Genomic DNA, 19629 nt, shown 5'->3' with positions numbered 1-19629 from the left:
TAATAATTTATTTTTTAAATTTTTATTTGTGAAACGTGGTAATTTTAAGGATGAAAATGTTTCAAAAATGAATTAATGAAATGGGTCGTTTTAAAGTGTGTTATAAATACAATTATTGCCAAATGTTTCCCTTTGTTGGAAACAAGGATAATTTTTAAATTTCATATTCCTTGTCCAGGACCAACCACATTTTGCGAGTCAAACAGCCAATGCAAAATTAGACAGTCCGTAATGGGGTGTCAAAAAATCATTTTTCTTTGCGTAAACCCTAAAACCTTCCATGACGGAGCTCTCCTTTACTAAAAATAAAATAAATGGACCTAACTGCCTCCTTGTGCTGGCATTTCCTTTTTATGTGAGCTCTTCATCTTCCTATTCCTAGGCCTCTTCTTCACTGCACTGTCTCCTTTCGATTCCTGCATAGAAGCAAAATTTAATGAACATTAACAAATCTATGGGGGAAAACATGTTCATTTTCAGAAATTGCTAAAAATTGCTTGCAGAACCAAAACACACTTAAATAGAAACTATAGTTACTAAATTGTTCTATATTTTCAATGTACAAAAACAACAGCATAAATTATATAATTTTAATCTGAATGGATGTGATACACCAACACAAATTTAAACTCAAACTCATCTATGGAAAAACTTTACGAGAGTTAGAAGCAAAGTGTTCATGTGCTGAAATTAAAAAATAAATAGAAATTGTTAAACTTATACCTTCGAAACACCAATATTTTGGGTTTTAATTTTCTTCTTCTTACATGAGAGTGGATTTGGACCCTGCAGAGTTGAAAAGCACTATTATAGAAAAAACTATAACACAATGGAAATAGTAAACTGCTAATTAATATATAAGAATCTTTTCTAGTTATTAATAAATAACTAATTTGTCATAGTTAACCTTAGCTCTTTTTCTCTTGTTCTTCTTTTGTACTGCCGGAACATTTATGGTCCCATCCCCTGAATCCACTTTTTCCACTATTTCAGTAATGGAATTGTTAGCTTCCTCGTTAGTCCGTTTATTCATCACCATATCATTCAATATCTTGTACTCTTTCTCAGTCACATGAGACCGTTCTTTTTCAGAAGTTTTGACATATTGCCGTTGAAATGCAGATGGGGATTCAAGAAAAAGAGCATTTCTGAGAGCATATATGAGAGGCACACCAGGTACCTGATACAAGTATATTAAAAAGAATAGTATGTCAGAGTGTATATTTCTACACCTATTGCAGAATTATAAAAGCATAGCATTCAAATTTTATTTTGCTGAGAAGATCACACAGGAAGAGGAGTGCATAGAAAGAATACATTATCATATATCAATTATAAGACATATAGGAACAGTATAGATGCTAAGGCAAAGATGTTAAAGAAAATTTTATTCAATCATTCTAATTAGAAATGGCTACTCCAAATGACTCAATCAGTAACACCAAATAGGAAAATGCTTCCAAATGACAGTAACAGTAAGATATGCTTCACATGCAACCACAATGGATTGATTGAATGGGATTAGAAATAGGAATGATATAACTGGATCAGAATATAGGAGAAACAAATCTCTATAATTGAATCATAACTGGATAATCCACACAGTTATCTTGCAACTCTGTATATCTAATACCTAATATCAAACCTTTTGCAACTCTCTACGGAGCTCAGTGTCCTGACTAGCAACAAAGAAATGTTCAGAATTGTTTTCCCCAACAACCTCCTTGATACAATCAACTGCATTCACGCATTTATCATGCTCACACCTGCAAAGTTGAGCAAATTGTGGTGAGAGTAATGACAATTTTCACACAGTCGCTTATAAAACAATACATTTCACATAGTTTACCTAGCAACTATAAGTCGACTTGCCGCCTCCAAAGTCTCAATATGTGAGCGGCCAAGTCTCTTAACCTCAGCCACAACACAGCTGCATCAAAAACAAGACATCAAAAATAATTCATCAAATGAAAATAAATATATAGTTTAAACATATAAAAGAGAAGGGGAGAATAAAAGAGAAGGGGAGAAGGAGACCTGGTAGTGTAGAGTTTGACGTCAGCCCTGAGAATGTTGCCAAGTGCGGTGTCAGCTGGGGTTATTTTGTTGTCAAGAAGATGATATACAAATGTCCCGTCACATAAAATCTTGAAAGGCTTATGAAAACCACAGCAAGCAGTGTAAAATATCAAAGCTTTTCTATGTCTCCTCTGTTTTTTCACCTTCATCTCTGCAAAAACAAACAATGATTAACAAGTTTGATTGAAGAAAGAAAGAAACAAAAAGAAAATCAAAATTGTGAGGACGAAATTAATGTGAAGATAAACAAACTTCTCAACAAATTGGCTTACGGGATTAAGGAAAAAATGCGAAGAACAAAGTTCAATGAAAAAACTTGAGAGAGAAGAGAAGCAACTGCACTTGGGAGAAAAGAGTAAGAGATGTTACTGTTGGGCTGAGAGACTGACGGTGCGAGCGGCGGAACTGCGAACGGCTAAGGCGCGACGGCGGCGGAATAGCTTTTCAGTGACTGAGTTTTGCGATTAGGGTTCTTTTATTAGGATTCAGATAACTGTTTTCTTTTTGGTACATCTCATTCTATTGCACTCATTTTATTTCTTTAAAACCCTCTTATGCTTTTATTTTTATTTAAAAATATCTTTTTCCAAAACAAACTTTTGCAATATACAAAAATATTACTAACGGAACACAGAGGCAATCTTTTATTTATCTATACCTACATATAATCTATACCTATATATAAAGGGGATTCCCCTTCTAACTGTCATACCTATATATAAAGGGGATTCTCCTTCTAACTGCCATATAATATTATTTCAATTTTATTCTTAGATTTATATTTTATTTTATTATTTTAAAAATTTAAAAATATATTATTTCATTTTTTTAAATGTTTTAAATGTATAACAGAAGAGATAACATTATTTTTAAAAATCAAAACTAAACATATCTTTTTCTCCATTATTTTCTCTCATCAAACTATCTTTTCGTCTTCATATTTAAATTCATATTCAAAATATGAGAAGTCATTCTTACGTTCACGAACCCAGAAACCCAACCAGTAAGTGTTGTATTTCAATTATAAAATAGAAGATGAAATTACATTGTATGAATTTACTTTTATTTTTTATTTTTTATGTTTTATTTATTGATAATAATATTATTCTTATTGTGCTAATACATAAAACATTGAAAGGGAAAGAACGTATCGCTACAATTGTCAGGTTGAGTGCCATGGCGGTAATGGATTCCGACGGATGACGGTAGTATTGACTCACCACAGACATAGGCAAGGAGAGAGTTGTTCGATGGGTCACCGGTGTAGAATTGTGGCAGTAATGGTAGTTGGTTTTCAATTACAAGGATTCCATTTAGAAACTGCTGCCACGGTGTAAAATCCTTCAGGTTTCAAATTTTTTCAAACTTTTTAAATTTGAAACTTTTCAAAATTTTAAATTTTAAATTTTCAAAATTTTTAAATTTTAAATTTGCGAAATTTTTAAATTTCAAAAAATTTCAATTTTTCAAAATTTCAAATCCTACAGTAAACACTTCAAAAAATTTAAATTTTAAAAATTCTTAAATTTTCAAAAAATTTAAATTTTTTAAACCCAAAAAATCTTTAAATTTCAAAATTTTGAATTTTAAAATTTTTTAAATTTTCAAAATTTTAAATTTAAATCTAAACTGAAGGCTTTATAAACCCATCAAATATCTTTTTCGTTTTCTATTTTCTTATTCAAAATATTAGTCGTATTTTTGTTTCAAGAACCACGAAATCAAATCAACCAGTAAGTAGTATTTTTCAATGGCTTCTACACAGTTGACTCTTGCAAATTCGTAAGTATGTATATAATTATTGTTTTGTGTTTCTTATAATAATTACCAAAACCATTCCATTAACAAGATTCTCCATTTTTTGTTTCGTGAACATTTATAACTCTCTCAAATTAATCTTTTGGTCTCATTACCTTTTCTCTCATTACCATTTGCAGTTTGAAGAACTTTCACGCGTTATGGCCTGAGATTTGCAAGCTATTGTGGGATGCACCATTGCCCTAGCCACCACTATGGACAACCCGAATCTCATTCTTTCTCAAGGTTTTTGTGCTGAACAAGATGACCTACTTTGTGATTCTCAGAAATTCTCATAAACCAAAACGGTGCTTAATGAATTGGAAAAGATTTACAAACCTTTATACCCTCATGTTCATAACAACCCTCATCCCATCATTTCATGTTTCCAACCTATCCCTCATAAAAATGTCAAATAACTCAAACTATCAAACAAAGTAGATGAATAATCACAAGATTTGCACGACACGGAAGCATCTAAATGCAGAAGAAGGTAAGTCATTCATCCAATTGAAATTGAAAATTGATGGTACATGTATAATTTTGTTTTGTTACATTAAAAGTCAACCTGTTATGGAATATCATCAAGAATGAGGGTGGCGAAGCATATAAACCGCGGCAGATGGTGTGTCAGACCCACAAAAAGGGTAGTTTTGGATTTAAATTTTGGGCGATTTTGGTGTTTCACTCTCTTATCTCCCCAGAGTCAACTTTTCCTATCCATGTTACAAAGACCAAGGTCAAAGACTCATGGGAATGTGGAAAAATCATAAACCAATGAATGGTGACACTTTACTCTAGATGAGGATGTTTGTGTTTTCAGAATTGAAGTGCTCCCATTTTGCCTTCACAGGGTGCAAGAGTTACACGGTCGAAAAAGGTAGATACTTTTAGGAGTTTGTGGTGTAAAGAAACTCAACAAAGCAACAACAATAATGATTCTTTGGGCATTGTTTTTTTCCATTAAAGGGGTTTTGCCTTGAGTCTCCTTTGGAGAATTGTGTGTTCCTATATATTTTGGGATTATTATTTTACAATCACATGGTGATGAATGTGCATTTGTCCATTGGAAATAATGAAGAAGATGAGAAGACCAAACTTTTGGTTAAATGGAACTTCATTCTAAAATATTGGTTCATGTTAGCAATGAGAATGGAAGTAATAAAATTAACAGTAATGTTGAAAGAGAGGGTGAAAAAGGTGAATGATGTTTGCTCTGAATTGTTTTGTATTTTGTTTTCACTTTTACTAATAATGTGTAAATAATAATATTATTTATTCAATTTTACTATTAAACATAATTATATAAAAATAAAAAATGCGGATACACAGACGTGAGTGACTGTATTTCCGCTAGTTAAAATAAAATACTTTCTATTTCACAATAATCATACAAAAATTATTTTTTCATGTATGTTTTATCTTATAATGTATTTCTAACATATTACATGTACCAATAAAAACAATTTAGTTAATTTTTTCAAAACAATACTATTAATTCACAAAGTTAACTTTTATTATTAACAAATTTTGAAATTTAATTCTTACTATTCATTACTACACTAATACAAATAGTCATAATATTTAATAAACTGTAAGAACCACCATCAGAACCTCTTCAAGTCTGTTTGCCTCTATCCCCCTAAAGGACAAGCGACAATAGTCAATTTATGGAATACCAAATTAATTAAATTAATGATGATAAAATTATTTTTAATAATTTTTTTATTGGTTATTTTTTCTTATTTGTGTAAAAACACTCTAAAAGAAAATAATAATAACAATAATAATTTATTATGAGATAAAAGGAATAACTTTTTTTCTAAATGAGAAGAAGAAGACATTAAGACCACCCTCCTGTGTTAATTGATGGAATACTCAATATAATTGGAACTTGTTTTAAATAGAATATTAATATTTTTTTATTTTTTTTTGTGAAGACCATGTGATTATATTATGAGAATCAAAGGATAACTGATAATAAGATACAAATGAAATAAAATGTAATATTTTTAAATGATTATTCTAATGAATTTGCATGAAAATAAATCACATTCTTGAAATAAATTGACTAAAAAAAGATCTGTAGTTACTTCAAATTACATATACATATTAAATTTGTGTTGCTGTATCACAATTCTTGAAAGATCAAAGTTTTTTTGAAATCAGAAAACATACATTTTGATTTATAATAATATAATAATACATTTAAATTAAAAAATAAAATAAAATATTAATTTATTATAGTATGAAGTGTGTTAGTATGTTAATATATAGTACTCATATGGTGAAAATGAAGATCACATAGCTCCTATGCAGGAAACGAGAGGAGACAATGGGGTGAAGAGAAGTAGGAATAGAAAGAGTGTAACATTTTCTTCTTCTCTTCTCTCTATTGTCACCTTCCGTTTACTGTTAGGCTATAATGGGACAAGTTGTCACGACGGCGGCGCGGCGGCGGGAGGCGCGACTGCTAAGGCAAGCAGTGCGCGCGAAGCGGCGGAGAGGCTGACAGTGCGAGTGGCGGAGGCGCGACGGCGGCGGAATGGCTTTTCAGTGACTTAGTTTCGCGATTAGGGTTGTTTTAAGGTTCATGTTGTTTTGGGCCCCGTTCTTGGGCCTCTTTCTATTTGCACTTATTTATTTCTTTAAAACCCTCTTATGATTTTATTTTTATATAAAAATGATTTTTGCAATATACAGAAACATTACATAGAATAGTTTTATGAAATCTAGCATTTTGGAAATTAATTTTTCAAAATGTATAGTAAAAATTTTAAAACTATATTTTTTAGTCCAGACAGACTCAAAACTTTGTTAATCATATCAATCAAACAGTTTTGTTCTCTTTTTAATTTTAATTTTTACTTTTTATTATATATAAATATTTATAATATTTTTAATTAATCAATTAATATTTTTAATTATATAAATTAAATTAATTATTATCTTTATATTTTAAATCAATTTATTATAATTAATAATTAAAACTGAATTTATGAAGATTAATAATTTAAATTATAATACTATTATATATTTTTATTTTTTAAAATATAATAATAAATATTATAATAAATATATTTTTTTGTTTTTATTTTTTATTTTGAAAAAACGAGCTAGACCTACTCTATCAAGAATGTGACTTTTTTTCATGCAAAATTATTAGAATAATCATTTTAAAATTATTATATGAACTTTTCTTGATAATCATTTAAAAATACTGTATTTTATTTCATTTGTATCTTATCATCAATTATTCTTTGATTTTCATAATATCAATCATACGGTCTTCACACTAAAGAAAAGAAAATAATATTAATATTCTATTTAAAAGTTCTAATGATATTGAGTATTCCATCCATTAACATTATTAACATAAGAGGGTGATGTTAATGTCTTTTTTTTTTCTCTCGTTTTCCCTATTTGCAAGCACAACCTAGGACTTAAAGAATACTATTAAGAAAATAAACTATTATCATCCAAATTTGAGATCAGACATTTGAAAGTGGTCTCCAAGATGATTCTCTTTTAATTACAAGGTTTGAGTGTTTGGAGGTCACATTAAAATGAGAGGAACTCCATTCGTTGGCAATATTATATTATGACGATTGATCAAGTCTGTTAGAGTATAAAAATATCAGTGTAACATGTATTGTCCAGAATAATACTTATTTTTGCTTTTTGGGATAATCAATTATTTATAAAGTTTTTCATCACAATAATATCACTAGAAATTTAAAAATAACAATTATATCTTTTATCTTAAAAATAATATCACAATAGATTTAAGTAATAACAATTATATATTTTATCTTCAAGTATAAATTTGAGTTTATAAGGAATAAAAATTATCTGAATAAAAAATCTTTATTAATTAATATTTTTATTAGTTTCTCCTTACCTCCATGTAACTTAAAGATAAAGACTATCTAATATATGCTAAAACGTAACAATTATTTTCGAGATTACTTCACATCGAGTTTATATTCAATAAATATCATATGGATCATTTTACCAATATAACCTGAACAATACATAAACACGGTTAAATAACATTACAAATCAAATTTTTATTTATTTATATTACAGTATGAAGGGAGTAAGGAACCTTATACAGGTTTGAGTTGCAGGTTATAAAGTTAAATAAGGTTTGAAGTGCAGGTTATACAGGATTCTTGTATTCTTTCAACTTTATGTCTTCTTGCACCATTTTGAAATAAACGAAACCTACTTTTATACACAGATAACAAAAATTACTAAATATATAATTGGGACATTTTTAACCAAAAAATTTAGGAGATTGAAATATTCAAATATATATTATACATTTGGGGAATCAATTTAAATGGAGAAGCCTCACAATGGAAGTCTACACTGATTCAATTTGCCTAACCAACTACACTTTTGAACTTCAACATGTTCATAAGAAAGTCACTTGAGTTTGGATTTTAATGCTTCAATGACAGCTGAAAAGTCGTGATCACTAAGGCCATGTGATTTTGCAACTTTATATAACTCATTAGCAGCTGCTGCAATAGGAGTGGGTTGGGAAACAGACTCTGCTAACCCCAGGGCTAGTCTTAGATCCTGTCATCATTAGTTTTGTATGAGAAAGAAAAAATATTAATCATAAGTCTGAAAGTTATAGAACAGGAATGTCAACATTCACACACCTTCTGCTGATGCTTTAGGGGGAATGCAGTTGGGTAAAGAGACTCTATCATGGATGGACCTTTGGTTGAGTACATTGGAGCACTAATGGCACCCTGTGAAACTACCTGCAAAATTGCCATTTCATAAAGGTTCATCACTACTTCCCAATAAAGAACAATGAAGATGAATCTTAACATCAAAGGAAGACAGATTCTAGGCAAGTAGTTCCTCTAGGAATATAAACATAGATAACCTGGTAGAAATACTGCGAAAAGAAAAATAAAAATCAACAAGTCTCACCTTGTCTATGTAATCATCTATTTATTTTCTCTTTCAACTCATTTTCATGGTATTTTCTTCATATTTCTCTCTTTCTTTTCTCATCAGATTATTCGACACATTTTCTACCTTTTCTCTTCTCTTCCTGTCTCTCCTATTACCACTTCAATTAACACCATTTTGAGGTGGATGATTATCATGACTCCAGACTATCACACATGTTTTATTCACATCATGATTTCTCAAATTCTATACTATTATTCTCACTTATCATCATGTTCCTCAACTACCAAATTTACTGCATCCCCAAATTATTGTTCCAATCCAACTGTAGGATAAACATTTGGATCTAAATTAGAAACAAATAGAACATTCTCCTGCCAATAGAAGGTTATTGTTGACCATACCAGGTGGGTTATGTTTCATGAACATAGAAATGGCCAAATACCTGCACTAATACATCTGGATCAAGGCCAACTTTCTCGCTGAGGAGTAAGCCTTCAGAAAAGGATGCCATCATACTATGGATAATTGGAAAATATAGAAAGAAAAATAGTGTCACTTAACCACTAGTGAAAAAGGATAAGTAACAGCATAAGCAGGAAAAATTTGTAAGAGACCTGCCCATGATCATATTGACAACGAGTTTCATCGCAGCTCCATTTCCAACATTGCCAAGATAAAATTTAGACTGTATAGAAGTATAAAACACACATGAATAGATTATTTGTTTTGCCAGAAAGGTTAGAGATTTTTATTTTAACTGAAAATTAGATGTATTTACTTTCCCCATGATGTCCAAGAGAGAAGCAACTGTTTCATAAAGATTTTTGTCCCCTGAAATATATTATATACACAGCCTCAGATTCCCTAAGTTCTCAGTATTCTCGTTAGAATAGAGCCTAAATGCATTCACAACGGTAAGCAGTGTTAATTATGCAAATGAGAGCTATAACGGGGAAAAAATCTTGAGTATGACCTGCTGTAAGAAATATCAATTGCCCATCTTCTGCTGGCTTTTTTGAACCTGAAACTGGAGCCTGTGGGTACAAAGAAATGGCATCATAGGTGTTACAACTTACAACACAACTTACAAAATTTTATATCTAACTATCCAACTAAAGCAAGCAATGCATTTAAGCATATCCCGATTACATAGCACCCTGAATGTGCCATAAAGAATAGGTAAGGATTAAAAACTATAAAAAACTTCACCTCCAAAAATAATGCTCCAGAGGATTTTATGTGCCCACTTATCAATTTAGAAGTGTCCCCATCAACAGTTGAAACATCCACGTATCTGAATGAAAATAGGTAAGGTATTAAGCTTGCCTTTTGAGGAGGATCTATCTCTCATTCTGTCATTTTTAAATAAGTAAAGAACTAAACAGGCATATGGTGAACCAAAGTATGCAATGTCTTGATAACTATGGAATATGGTTACTCTATAATGAAACTAGAGATAAAACATTTCAATGATAAGATTAAGGAATGAGGGGGGAACATTCTGTGTGTAGCGCAGAAAAGAGTCAACATTGATTTCAAATGCCATTAATATCTGTCAAATTGAAGCAATATACAAGAAGCAAATTAAAATTGAGTTTAAATATAGCACCCTTTCCCTGGACCCATTCCATTCGCAGCTCCATGCTTCCCACAAGCAACATCCAACTGATATGAAACAGAGTTAACCAGCTTAGACACTAAAATGTAATCTTTAACAAACTACAGCAAATTATACGCACTGCACTTTGAGGATCAGCAAGCATGGCAAAGGTGACATCGCAAGATGCTGCTACTTCCTCAGGAGTGGGTTTATATCTGCAGAAAACAAATACAAAGGCTTTCAAAACCCATTGAATTTGAAAATTTAGTTCTTCTCTTTACGAGTCTCTTAAAAAATGCAAGTGTCATCCACAGACCACAAACACAAAATCCTGTATCTGAATATGAAAGAACTCACTTTGCTCCAAGGCTGATTAAAGGGTCGCACTTGCTCTTGGTCCTATTCCAGACAGTGAGATCAATCCTACAACAAGAAGAAATGCTAATTAACTAGAAGTGCGACAAAACATACAAGGATGAGAATTGCATTGAGAGAGTAACATACCCAGCTTTAAGGAGATTATGGGCCATTGGGGACCCCATGATTCCGATGCCCAGAAAGCCAACCCGCGACGGTGGTTCCGTTACTGAAAGAGTATGATTAGGGACACTAGAAATTGAAAGGAATAACGATGATACTACAGCACTTACTAGCTTGAGCTCGTGGGGAAACGTATGGTGAAATGGGTGCAGAGAATCGCTTCATGATCATCATGGGTGTAAGGTTCAAGTGATGGGGAATCTGAGAGCAAAACGTGGAACACATGAACACACGCAGAGACTGCACTTTATCCCACACCACACCCAACACCTTATGCTAACTCTCTCTCAACACTGCCACTATAGATAAGAGGGAGAGCCTGTGATTGTTCTTTTCTCCCTTTTACCCTCTCTCTCCTCATTCTTTTACATTATTTTTCCAGATAACTTTTTTCAAATAATTCCATCCTTTAATAAATGCATGATTTTGGTCGGAAAAATTAAGGCTGATTCTCAAACATCATTTCAATTCAAATTTTGATCTTGTCTTTAATAATTTAATTTTATTTCATGGATATAAGTCCAGAACTAATATGTCACTTATGGATTTCGTTATCCAAAAGCTTAATCGAACAATATAAATGATCTTTCAGATGTCAAGATCTATAAGTAAACATAAATGAGTTCTGCATCTTAATCAGCATATCATTCTGGATATGTAAATTTGGAACTCATAACTAACTTTCGGATATAGTCATTCAGAAGCTTAAATAAAGTACGAAAATAATATTTCATATATCAAAATCCAGAGTATATAACAATGATTTCTAGATTTTTGCATCCATAAAAAAATGAAACCAAGGACATTGAAATTTGTGTTGGGTGCAAGGAGAAATTATCAAAAAATAATTACTATTTAGAGGAAAATTATAAAAAAAAAAACTTTGTTGAAAAATAAAAGAATATCAACTTTCATTGTGGAATGAGAAAGTGTATACCATGTTGTAATTTGTCATTGTAAATAAAAAAAAATACAAATTTCATCCTTACACATTACAATTTAATTTTAATAAATACATGTCCATTTGATTAATTGAGTGAATAATACAAAGGAAAGGGAGGAGGGGTATACATGGAATTTCGAATGGTAGCTGTTTGGTGTTTAATTTTGTACTGTTAACTGAAAGCATAAAGAAAAGAGAAGATTTTTGTGAGCTGAAGAAGATCAAAGCATGGAGGTGGAAGTGGAGGGTGAAGATGGTTCCAAATTGGCACTGGTGAATGATGAGAAAACTGTGTTTGGACGAGGTTGTGGATTCAGCACCCACGACCGCACGGTTTCTCGTCGCCACGTGTCTTTCAAACTCCACCATTCAGACTCAGATGTTGCTGATGATGCTAATGCTAGGGTTTCGTTCGAAGTGATGGGGAAGAACCCCTTTTGGGTGTACGACGGAGAAGCGCTTCGGTTCTTCAGAAAGTTCGAGAAGGGTCAGTTGCAACCCGGAGATCGTTTCTGCTTCTCTCCCAACGCACCCCTCTGGTACTCTTTCACCCTCAGCAACAACCAACCTCTCCCTCAGCTTAACCTTGACGAAATTCAAATTTCGGAAATCGATCCCGTTAAAGGTATCACTGCCTTTCCTTGTTCTTAACTCTGTTGCTTTCGGCTTCATTTCCAATGTGAATTTGGTTGGTTGCTTGTGCTGTGAATGTTTATACTTTTTTTCGGTGGAAGGTTGTGTAATGTCCTGTGTCCCTCTTGAGCATTATTCTGAATATACGAGTCTTGCTGGTCGAATTTTGTTAAAGAAAACATCTTTTTTAATGGGTCTCTAATTTTCACTAAATTTTAGCCATGTTAGAGAAAAGGGTATTGGAGAGAGTGGTTTTCATGAACAAGTTGGTTTTTTCATTTCACGGTGGCTGGTATTTTTGAAGGTATTATCCTGAGTAAATACTGTACATACGAACGGTATAAAGTGTTTTTACAATGTATGCAAATTGATATCTATGGTAATTTTGTAGACTTTTTCAGTAACTATGATCTAAACTATACTTGTCAAGTTGGTGATTTTGAAAATGCAGAGTTTGGTTTTCTTGTGATGGGGCACGAGTTTGACAACTATCCCAAGGGGATGATCCGGAATGCGAAGAATTGGGAGTGGTTCCTTGAGGAACATAGAAAGGATAGCCAAGATGAAGAAGATAGTGAGAAGGAGAGGAGGAGAATGAAGGGAAAACGAAAAATGGGTAAGATCTATGAAGATGACGAGTGGACTGGTGAAAGTGAAGATGATAAGGAGGCTGTTGTTGGTATGCGTAAAAGTAAGCTGCCCAGGTATTCCACAAGAGCAAAAGATAGTAAAGGAGGCAACAAAGATACCAAAACTAGTGAAAATTCTAAAGGAAAGGAAAGAGCTACTGATGAAGAAGAAGATGATGATGATGATGTTGAGACACTAAGAGGATTCATTGTTGCTGATGAAGATGATCATAAGGAGGAGGAAGATGATGAAGAAGAAGAGGAAGAGTTTGAAGATGATGACGATGAATTGGATGATTAAAGCCAAGGTTAGCATTTTATATATAGCAACTTCAGCATATTCATTTTCTAAATTTTATTTTATAATCTAAACTAAACTTCTTCTATGAATATAAATATTTTTCATTTCTTCATTTTAAGCATAAAATTTATATTTTCTGCCAAATGGTGCATAGCACATCACCCTTCTAATTTAAACCTACGGTCTGCCAAAAGACAAACAAGTTAGGTTGGAACTTGTTAAACAGGCATCTGAGTAAGAAAAAAACATTAATTTATGAATTTGGTCTTGAAGAATCATAATTTATGTTTAAGGGTCTTTGTTATTGTTTAAGATTAAGTTCTTATCTTTTATTTGTGTGTTTATATAGGTATCAATGAAACAAATTCACACCAAAACATGAAGCTGTGTCATGATACCATCGTGTGCCATGCTAAATCTCGATCTCTTCCATCAAATAGCACCTGATCCAACCTCACAGAGCTATGAAAGCCCACAGAGCTATGAAAGTAAAATTTTCCCTGAAGGACTGCAATTGGAGCCTTCTGAAGCCATCAGTGGCCAAATTCAACACCAAAGCTGCCCTGAAGAGAGTGTATGATTCACCTTCACTACTATTTCTTGCCATGATAGGTCCTGCCAAGCTGGATATCTTGATAGAACAAGGTGGAAGTGGGTATCAAAAGAAAGAAGAAGGTGACTGAACTAAATTCATGTTTGATCTACCTCCAAAAGTACATATCCAGAAGAAGAAGGTTCAGTTTGGAACAAACATTTTCTCTTCAGCAGTGGGGTTTTTGTTTTTCTGTTTTATCATATTGAAATTGTAGTAATGTGAGTCAAAACACAATTACTTAACCTGTTTAAAGTTAGGTGAATCTTTAATAGTAAGTTAAAGAAAAGTGCACCCTTTGAGTTTAGTGTAGTGTAGGATTGTACCTATTTTCTTATTTAAGAGAATCAGAAGTCATCTATGGGTTATCCATTCACTTATTTTTTGTTCTTTTTATACTGGTAATGATATTTTCAGTAAGTCAAGTAAAGTCAAATGAAAGTAAAAGAATAAAAATATAAACACATATTTATATTGAAATTAAGTAACTTCAAAATATATAATTATATTGAAAATAAATTAAACAAGTTATTTAATATACTATTAAATACATCTAAATTATAAATTGCGGGTACCACAGGTACATGTATCTTATTATTTGTCTTTATCATTAGTAGTGTAAAAAAATCATTTTATTCCAATTTTTTAAATAGAAATATAATCAAAAATTAATTATTATAATACTTAAAAGAATGTTATTAAAATTTAAAAAATGGTAGTATAAAAGTAAATTTTTTTATTAATTTTTTGCAGTGTTATAGTTATATGATAAAAACACTTATATTTCCTATCAAAATAAGAAGTAAAATTATAATAAAACATATATAAAAGTAATTAAAAATATTTTGATTTTTATTAGTTATTATGATTTTAAATAAAACTACGCTATTATAAGTAGTTTTTTTTATTAAAATTATGTGACGTAAAAAATTGGTTAACAATAATAAAGATTCAAAAAGAAAAAAAAAATATGTACTTTGCAAGAATCTAAAATTTAAAACCACGATCACAAATTTATTATTATTATTATTTAAAATTAGTATGTAATACTTGTTTCAATTTTAAGTATACACCAAAATCCTGCATAAGTTATTTATCATAATTTTAACATAATTCAGAAATTAAAAAGTATTTATTTATTATAATTTTTTGTTACATAAATAAACACTTGTTTTGTATGCAGTAATTTGAACAGGCAACATTTCCTAAAAAAAATGTAAAGTGTATTTGTTTGGAAATGTAAATAATAAATTGACCAAAATTTTAAGTGGCAAATAAATAGAATTAAAAAGTGTTTGTTTGTTTATATATTTTTGCACTCTTTTTATATTTGTTAGTTACATTACAGAACCTATCATTCAATTCCACAGGGCTTTCAGTGTGGAACTTTGTGTTGATAAAGGCTCTGTAGTGGGTAAGGGAAAAAGAGAGGTTTCTGAACAGTTCTTCTTCTAGGGTTTTTAACTCCATAGCATGTGCAATTTTTTATCTTCTGAAATTGCAATTTTTTGGGCGTTGTTGTAGTAGGGTTAGAGAGCAATTTAACACTGAAAAAGCTTCAATGGATTATTATCCTTCTCAACATCACTTGCAATTCGAATCTGAACCTGGCGTCTACCATGGTGATTTCAATGATGAGCTCGTAAAACCCTCTTCCAATCCTCGTGATCCGTCTTCAGGGTTAGTTACTTCTGCAGTGGGTGGTGGTACTTGGGTTTTGAGGAGAAAGGGGTTTTGAATCTTCAGTTTTTTCTTGCATGTTCTTCGCGCCACAATTCCTCCCAATCACACTCTTTTGTGGGTAATTTGACGATTTGGTTTTGGTTTTTCTCTTGCTTAGGAAACTGTTCGTTGGGGGCATTTCGTGGGAGACTTCTCAAGGTATCCTCACTTGTTCTCCATTGTTGGAGTAGAGAATTTATTTTAAGGGATTTATTTGTTTTTTCTCTCGTCAATCAATGCATGGCTGTTCTTAAATTATTAAATGAAAAGGAGAAGGAGGAGCACTTCTGATCTACTACTATATTTGTCACTCATTCATTCAATTCCTGCTCCATACTTCCATGTTTTGTTGCCTAGTTTTCGTTCTTCGAGCGTACAGGCTTCAAAAACTACGGTGCTCACACTTTGTGGGTTCCATTTCCATCTTGTGTAAAAACTATTTGGGCCAGCCTCTGGTCCAGTGAGCTGGGGACCCATGGCAGACCAAGAAAAAGGCTTCACAAACTCAAACATAACTCATAATTTGTTTTAATGAGACTTATGGTTAAGTTGTTATTCCTTGTTTAAAATGATTGCACTGAACACTATCTATCATGTATAAGGTATATTCTGAAGTTATTTTCAGTGCCTCTGAATCTTACTATTTGATACACATTATGATTCTTGATTAAAAAATTAGGTTGACTATTAAAACATACACATACATGAGTCACAGTCTGGTTATCAGTTGAAAAATATTACCAGGATGAGGTGAATGGCACAGCTTCTAGGGAAATGAGTTTTTGACAGGGCTTCCTGTTGTGCTGCTACAGTGCCAGAAGTTGGCACTATAGTGGCCGCAATTACGGCTTCAGTGGCTGCTATTGAAAAATGCGCTGCTTTGCACACCCGTTCACTGCTATAGTCTTACCTACAGAAGGCTATCAGTACTAGTTCAATGATTAGAGAAAGTCGCTTGTCCATTATTGTCTGTAGTCTGTTTGGTAGTTTTCAGTCTGTCTCAGTTTTTCTTGAACATTGATTTCTTGTGCTGATTGTTTTATGGTGATTTTTTTAGGACTTTTGAAGAGAGTCTGAAGTACCGATTAAGAGTACTTAGTTGAACCTGAACATGGCCCTGGTCTCATTTATCTTGTTTGTTTTAATATATTTTGTAGGTTGTTGTTTGGTGAGAAATGTTATTAAGCATTACAATTAAAATGTGGATCAGAATGTTTGTGTAGTGTTTTCCCCCTCATCCTTGATTTATGCCATGTATGCAACTCAACTTAAGCACAGTATCTTTGATGCAAAATACTGTGTTATTATGTTTATTCATTCATTGATTTTTCTGTGTACTTGTTATTTATATGTCCTTACTGAAGTGAAAGGTACCATTCAAAGGTAGTGGAAGATGAAACCTATATTGCTTTATGTATATATTTTCTCATTCTAGCATGTGTTTTCTTTTTGTTTGTCAGAATCATTTTTTAATTACTTCAGCAAATATGGAGAAGTAACAGATTCAGTGATAATGACAAATAAACTTTCCGGAAGGCCACGTGGATTTGGCTTTGTTACATTTGCCGATTCAGCTGTAGCAGATGAAGTTTTGGCCCAGGAACATACCATTGATGGCAGAGTGGTAACTTCTTGTTGGGAACATGTCAGCTCAAACATTGTAGTAGTGCACATTCTTGCCCCTGATGACATTCAATTTTGTTTGATCAGGTTGAAGTGAAGAGGACAGTCCCTAGGGAGGACATGGAAGGTATTGGAGTACTAAAAACAAAGAAGATATTTGTAGGGGGAATACCCCAACTTTTCAGTGACGGTATAGTGAACCAGATGCCTTTAATCTTCTAGGTTATATTGGAATTTGTTTATTCTGTCTTTGACTACTGGATTGTGTGAGTACATTGTAGATGAGTTGAGGGGATACTTTTTACCTTATGGCAATGTTATTGAGTGCCAAATCATGGTAGATCACAATACTGGGCGATCTAGAGGCTTTGGATTTGTCACTTTTGACAACGAAGATTCAGTCGAAAAGGTTTTTTCAGTGGGAAAAATACATGAAATTGGAGGCAAGCAGGTTAGTGAAACTGTTGAAATCAGAATAGGATATTATTATTCTACTGCACATAACCTGATGTTATTTATTTTTTGGGATACCCTTTTCTGACAATAAATATAGGTTGAAATTAAGAGAGCTGAGCCCAAAAGATCTGGAGTTGATCACAGCAGTACCTCACGAAAGTCATATGGTGGTTTTGGCAATGAAATGGATGGATATGGTGGGAATAGTTCTAGAAATCGTAATCATGGAAAAAGAGGTGGACATTATACAGATTCTGGAATGAACGGAGCATATGGCTATTTTGAGGGAAGCTTTGGTGGAAGTGCTGCCACTGTTTATGGTGGTTATTGTGGATATGGTTATGGCTTTGGATATGGTGGGCCAATGTATTGCTATGGCGGATATGGACTCAATTCTTTTGGTAATCCTGGGGCTTATGGTGGTGGTGCTATTCCCCATGTAGATGGTAATGCATATGGAAGAAATGGTAGTTTCAACCGCACCAGTGGCTATGACAGTGGGAAAGGAGCTGAGAAGGAAGATGGTCCTACGACTGGAAGGTACCATCCTTACTGGAAATGAATGGATATCCAGAGTCTGCAGACTGGACAGTGCCCCCAAAAGGTATGGCTGCGACAGCAGTAGCACCCCCAGGTTTGATACAGATATCATTCATTCAGATGAGAAGTTAGGAAACAAAAGGTGTATATGTTATTGTATCTAATGGATTTTGCAGAACTTTCTTGGAGTTTCTTTGATAAGGACTAGGCTAATTTCTAGAAGCGTCATGTATGAAAGATCCCTAGAAGCTGGTGAAAATTAACCACTAGAAGTCCAAAATCACACACACACAGACACTTAGATTTCTCGCTACAACAATGTTAAGTATCAGGTTTATTCAAAATCCTCTCGGTGGACATGGGTATACTGGGCTAAGACTAGCTGAACATCGTTGGTTCTAACTAGGTTTAAAGGGAATTTGTTTGATCTGACATAATTTAGGAGTAAACTTATATTTTTGTACATGTTGAAATATTATTTTTGAACTTTTTCTATATTCTGGCTGAAATATTTACACTTTTTTTCATCCACAGCCTGTTCTTTACTTATCTGTTGTAACATATGTCTGCATATTTTATTAACAAGGCCGTGTAAGTTAGTTCCAATTGGAAAACCATATTTTGACAACTTGTATAAAACTCATGATGTTGTGATGCCTTTAGAAATAAATATATACAATAAAAGATAAATTTGGTATTAAATGATATGAAAAAAAAAATATGTTTGTATAAAAATGTGGGTTGTCAATTTATCATTAACCGTTCCAATTTGTGTATCTCACTCGTGAAGTCACGAATGAATTGTCAATGACTAAATGTGTATGCATTGAGATTCACAATTTGTTTCAAGTACCTTTTAAATCTTACCAATGCTTTAGCTACTTTGTATTACTTTTAGTTTCCTGTACCTTTTGTTTTCAACCTTTTCAACATTGCTTAAGGTTAAAGATTTAGGGATTTTTTGCAATTGATGAAGGAAACTTAATTGTAATGATTTAGAAAATTGGATGATTGGTTAAAATTTAGTTTGCATGGTTAGAGTAAAGATTTTTATATTGACAATTAACTGGTAAAAAATTCCAAATGTCATTTTATATAAATTGTTACAAAATTTAATAACATCACATAATTAAAAAAATAGTATAGTAAAAAGATTTATAACTTTTAATACAAAATAGATAAATTGTTTTACCACATAATTAAAAAAATAGTATAGTAAATTTTTAACTTTTAATA

At 32.2% G+C, this 19629-nt stretch overlaps 4 protein-coding genes across 7 annotated transcripts; 2 read left to right on the top strand and 2 right to left on the bottom strand.

Moving 5' to 3' along the window:
* Positions 1-115: 115 nt before the first annotated feature.
* MEE21 (PIN domain-like family protein) lies at positions 116-2631 on the bottom strand. 2 transcript variants are annotated; one of them, XM_090302426.1, is made up of 7 exons: positions 2449-2631; positions 2038-2230; positions 1850-1930; positions 1646-1766; positions 908-1180; positions 724-786; positions 116-416 (listed from the first exon to the last, which is right to left on the bottom strand). In XM_090302426.1, exons 2-7 carry the CDS (start codon positions 2226-2228, stop codon positions 321-323), a joined length of 825 nt encoding a protein of 274 aa, XP_090158552.1. In that variant the 5' UTR covers positions 2229-2230; positions 2449-2631; the 3' UTR covers positions 116-320. The 2 variants fall into 2 exon arrangements, with proteins under 2 accessions (XP_090158552.1, XP_090158553.1); XM_090302427.1 differs by having other exon boundaries at positions 2352-2605.
* A 5502-nt stretch (positions 2632-8133) lies between these two features.
* On the bottom strand, positions 8134-11338 carry GLYR2 (glyoxylate reductase 2). The gene is made up of 12 exons (XM_068644558.2): positions 11065-11338; positions 10919-11000; positions 10772-10837; positions 10554-10629; positions 10424-10479; positions 10024-10108; positions 9788-9848; positions 9593-9645; positions 9429-9499; positions 9257-9329; positions 8550-8654; positions 8134-8463 (listed from the first exon to the last, which is right to left on the bottom strand). Exons 1-12 carry the CDS (start codon positions 11177-11179, stop codon positions 8308-8310), a joined length of 999 nt encoding a protein of 332 aa, XP_068500659.2. The 5' UTR covers positions 11180-11338; the 3' UTR covers positions 8134-8307.
* Positions 11339-11992: 654 nt separating this feature from the next.
* On the top strand, positions 11993-14428 carry LOC137835841 (SMAD/FHA domain-containing protein). Of its 2 annotated transcripts, none has more exons than XM_068644557.2 (3): positions 11993-12522; positions 12982-13467; positions 13810-14428. In XM_068644557.2, the coding sequence occupies exons 1-2, from the start codon at positions 12126-12128 to the stop codon at positions 13458-13460; spliced, it is 876 nt and encodes a 291-aa protein (XP_068500658.2). In that variant the 5' UTR covers positions 11993-12125; the 3' UTR covers positions 13461-13467; positions 13810-14428. The 2 variants fall into 2 exon arrangements, with proteins under 2 accessions (XP_068500658.2, XP_068500657.2); XM_068644556.2 differs by having other exon boundaries at positions 12031-12522; positions 12961-13467.
* Positions 14429-15388: 960 nt separating this feature from the next.
* LOC137835839 (RNA-binding (RRM/RBD/RNP motifs) family protein) lies at positions 15389-18920 on the top strand. Of its 2 annotated transcripts, none has more exons than XM_068644553.2 (7): positions 15389-15466; positions 15577-15732; positions 15893-15933; positions 17235-17398; positions 17485-17587; positions 17679-17848; positions 17951-18920. In XM_068644553.2, exons 2-7 carry the CDS (start codon positions 15614-15616, stop codon positions 18413-18415), a joined length of 1062 nt encoding a protein of 353 aa, XP_068500654.2. In that variant the 5' UTR covers positions 15389-15466; positions 15577-15613; the 3' UTR covers positions 18416-18920. The 2 variants fall into 2 exon arrangements, with proteins under 2 accessions (XP_068500654.2, XP_068500655.2); XM_068644554.2 differs by having other exon boundaries at positions 15397-15466; positions 15580-15732.
* The last annotated feature ends 709 nt before the right edge of the window (positions 18921-19629 follow it).

Source organism: Phaseolus vulgaris, chromosome 5 (genome assembly GCF_051622355.1).
Source record: "Phaseolus vulgaris cultivar YP4 chromosome 5, ASM5162235v1, whole genome shotgun sequence".
Lineage (NCBI taxonomy): Eukaryota > Viridiplantae > Streptophyta > Magnoliopsida > Fabales > Fabaceae > Phaseolus > Phaseolus vulgaris.
Note: the sequence above shows the minus strand (reverse complement) of the source record. Positions and strands in the feature narration are given on the sequence as shown.

What these genes read in the sequence shown, in the direction of transcription:
- MEE21 (XM_090302426.1), bottom strand. Translation starts at nt 2,228, where the DNA reads ATGAAGGTGAAAAAACAGAGGAGACATAGAAAAGCTTTGATATTTTAC. An exon ending in AGTCGACTTATAGTTGCTAG is followed by an intron (nt 1,767 to 1,849) that starts GTAAACTATGTG and finishes TCAACTTTGCAG; the next exon opens with GTGTGAGCATGATAAATGCG. An exon ending in TCCGTAGAGAGTTGCAAAAG is followed by an intron (nt 1,181 to 1,645) that starts GTTTGATATTAG and finishes TACTTGTATCAG; the next exon opens with GTACCTGGTGTGCCTCTCAT.
- GLYR2 (XM_068644558.2), bottom strand. Translation starts at nt 11,179, where the DNA reads ATGTGTTCCACGTTTTGCTCTCAGATTCCCCATCACTTGAACCTTACA. An exon ending in TCTTGGACATCATGGGGAAA is followed by an intron (nt 9,500 to 9,592) that starts GTAAATACATCT and finishes ACTTCTATACAG; the next exon opens with TCTAAATTTTATCTTGGCAA. An exon ending in ATCCAGATGTATTAGTGCAG is followed by an intron (nt 8,655 to 9,256) that starts GTATTTGGCCAT and finishes GCAATTTTGCAG; the next exon opens with GTAGTTTCACAGGGTGCCAT.
- LOC137835841 (XM_068644556.2), top strand. Translation starts at nt 12,126, where the DNA reads ATGGAGGTGGAAGTGGAGGGTGAAGATGGTTCCAAATTGGCACTGGTG. An exon ending in GGAAATCGATCCCGTTAAAG is followed by an intron (nt 12,523 to 12,960) that starts GTATCACTGCCT and finishes ATACTTGTCAAG; the next exon opens with TTGGTGATTTTGAAAATGCA.
- LOC137835839 (XM_068644553.2), top strand. Translation starts at nt 15,614, where the DNA reads ATGGATTATTATCCTTCTCAACATCACTTGCAATTCGAATCTGAACCT. An exon ending in ATACCATTGATGGCAGAGTG is followed by an intron (nt 17,399 to 17,484) that starts GTAACTTCTTGT and finishes TTGTTTGATCAG; the next exon opens with GTTGAAGTGAAGAGGACAGT. An exon ending in ACCCCAACTTTTCAGTGACG is followed by an intron (nt 17,588 to 17,678) that starts GTATAGTGAACC and finishes AGTACATTGTAG; the next exon opens with ATGAGTTGAGGGGATACTTT.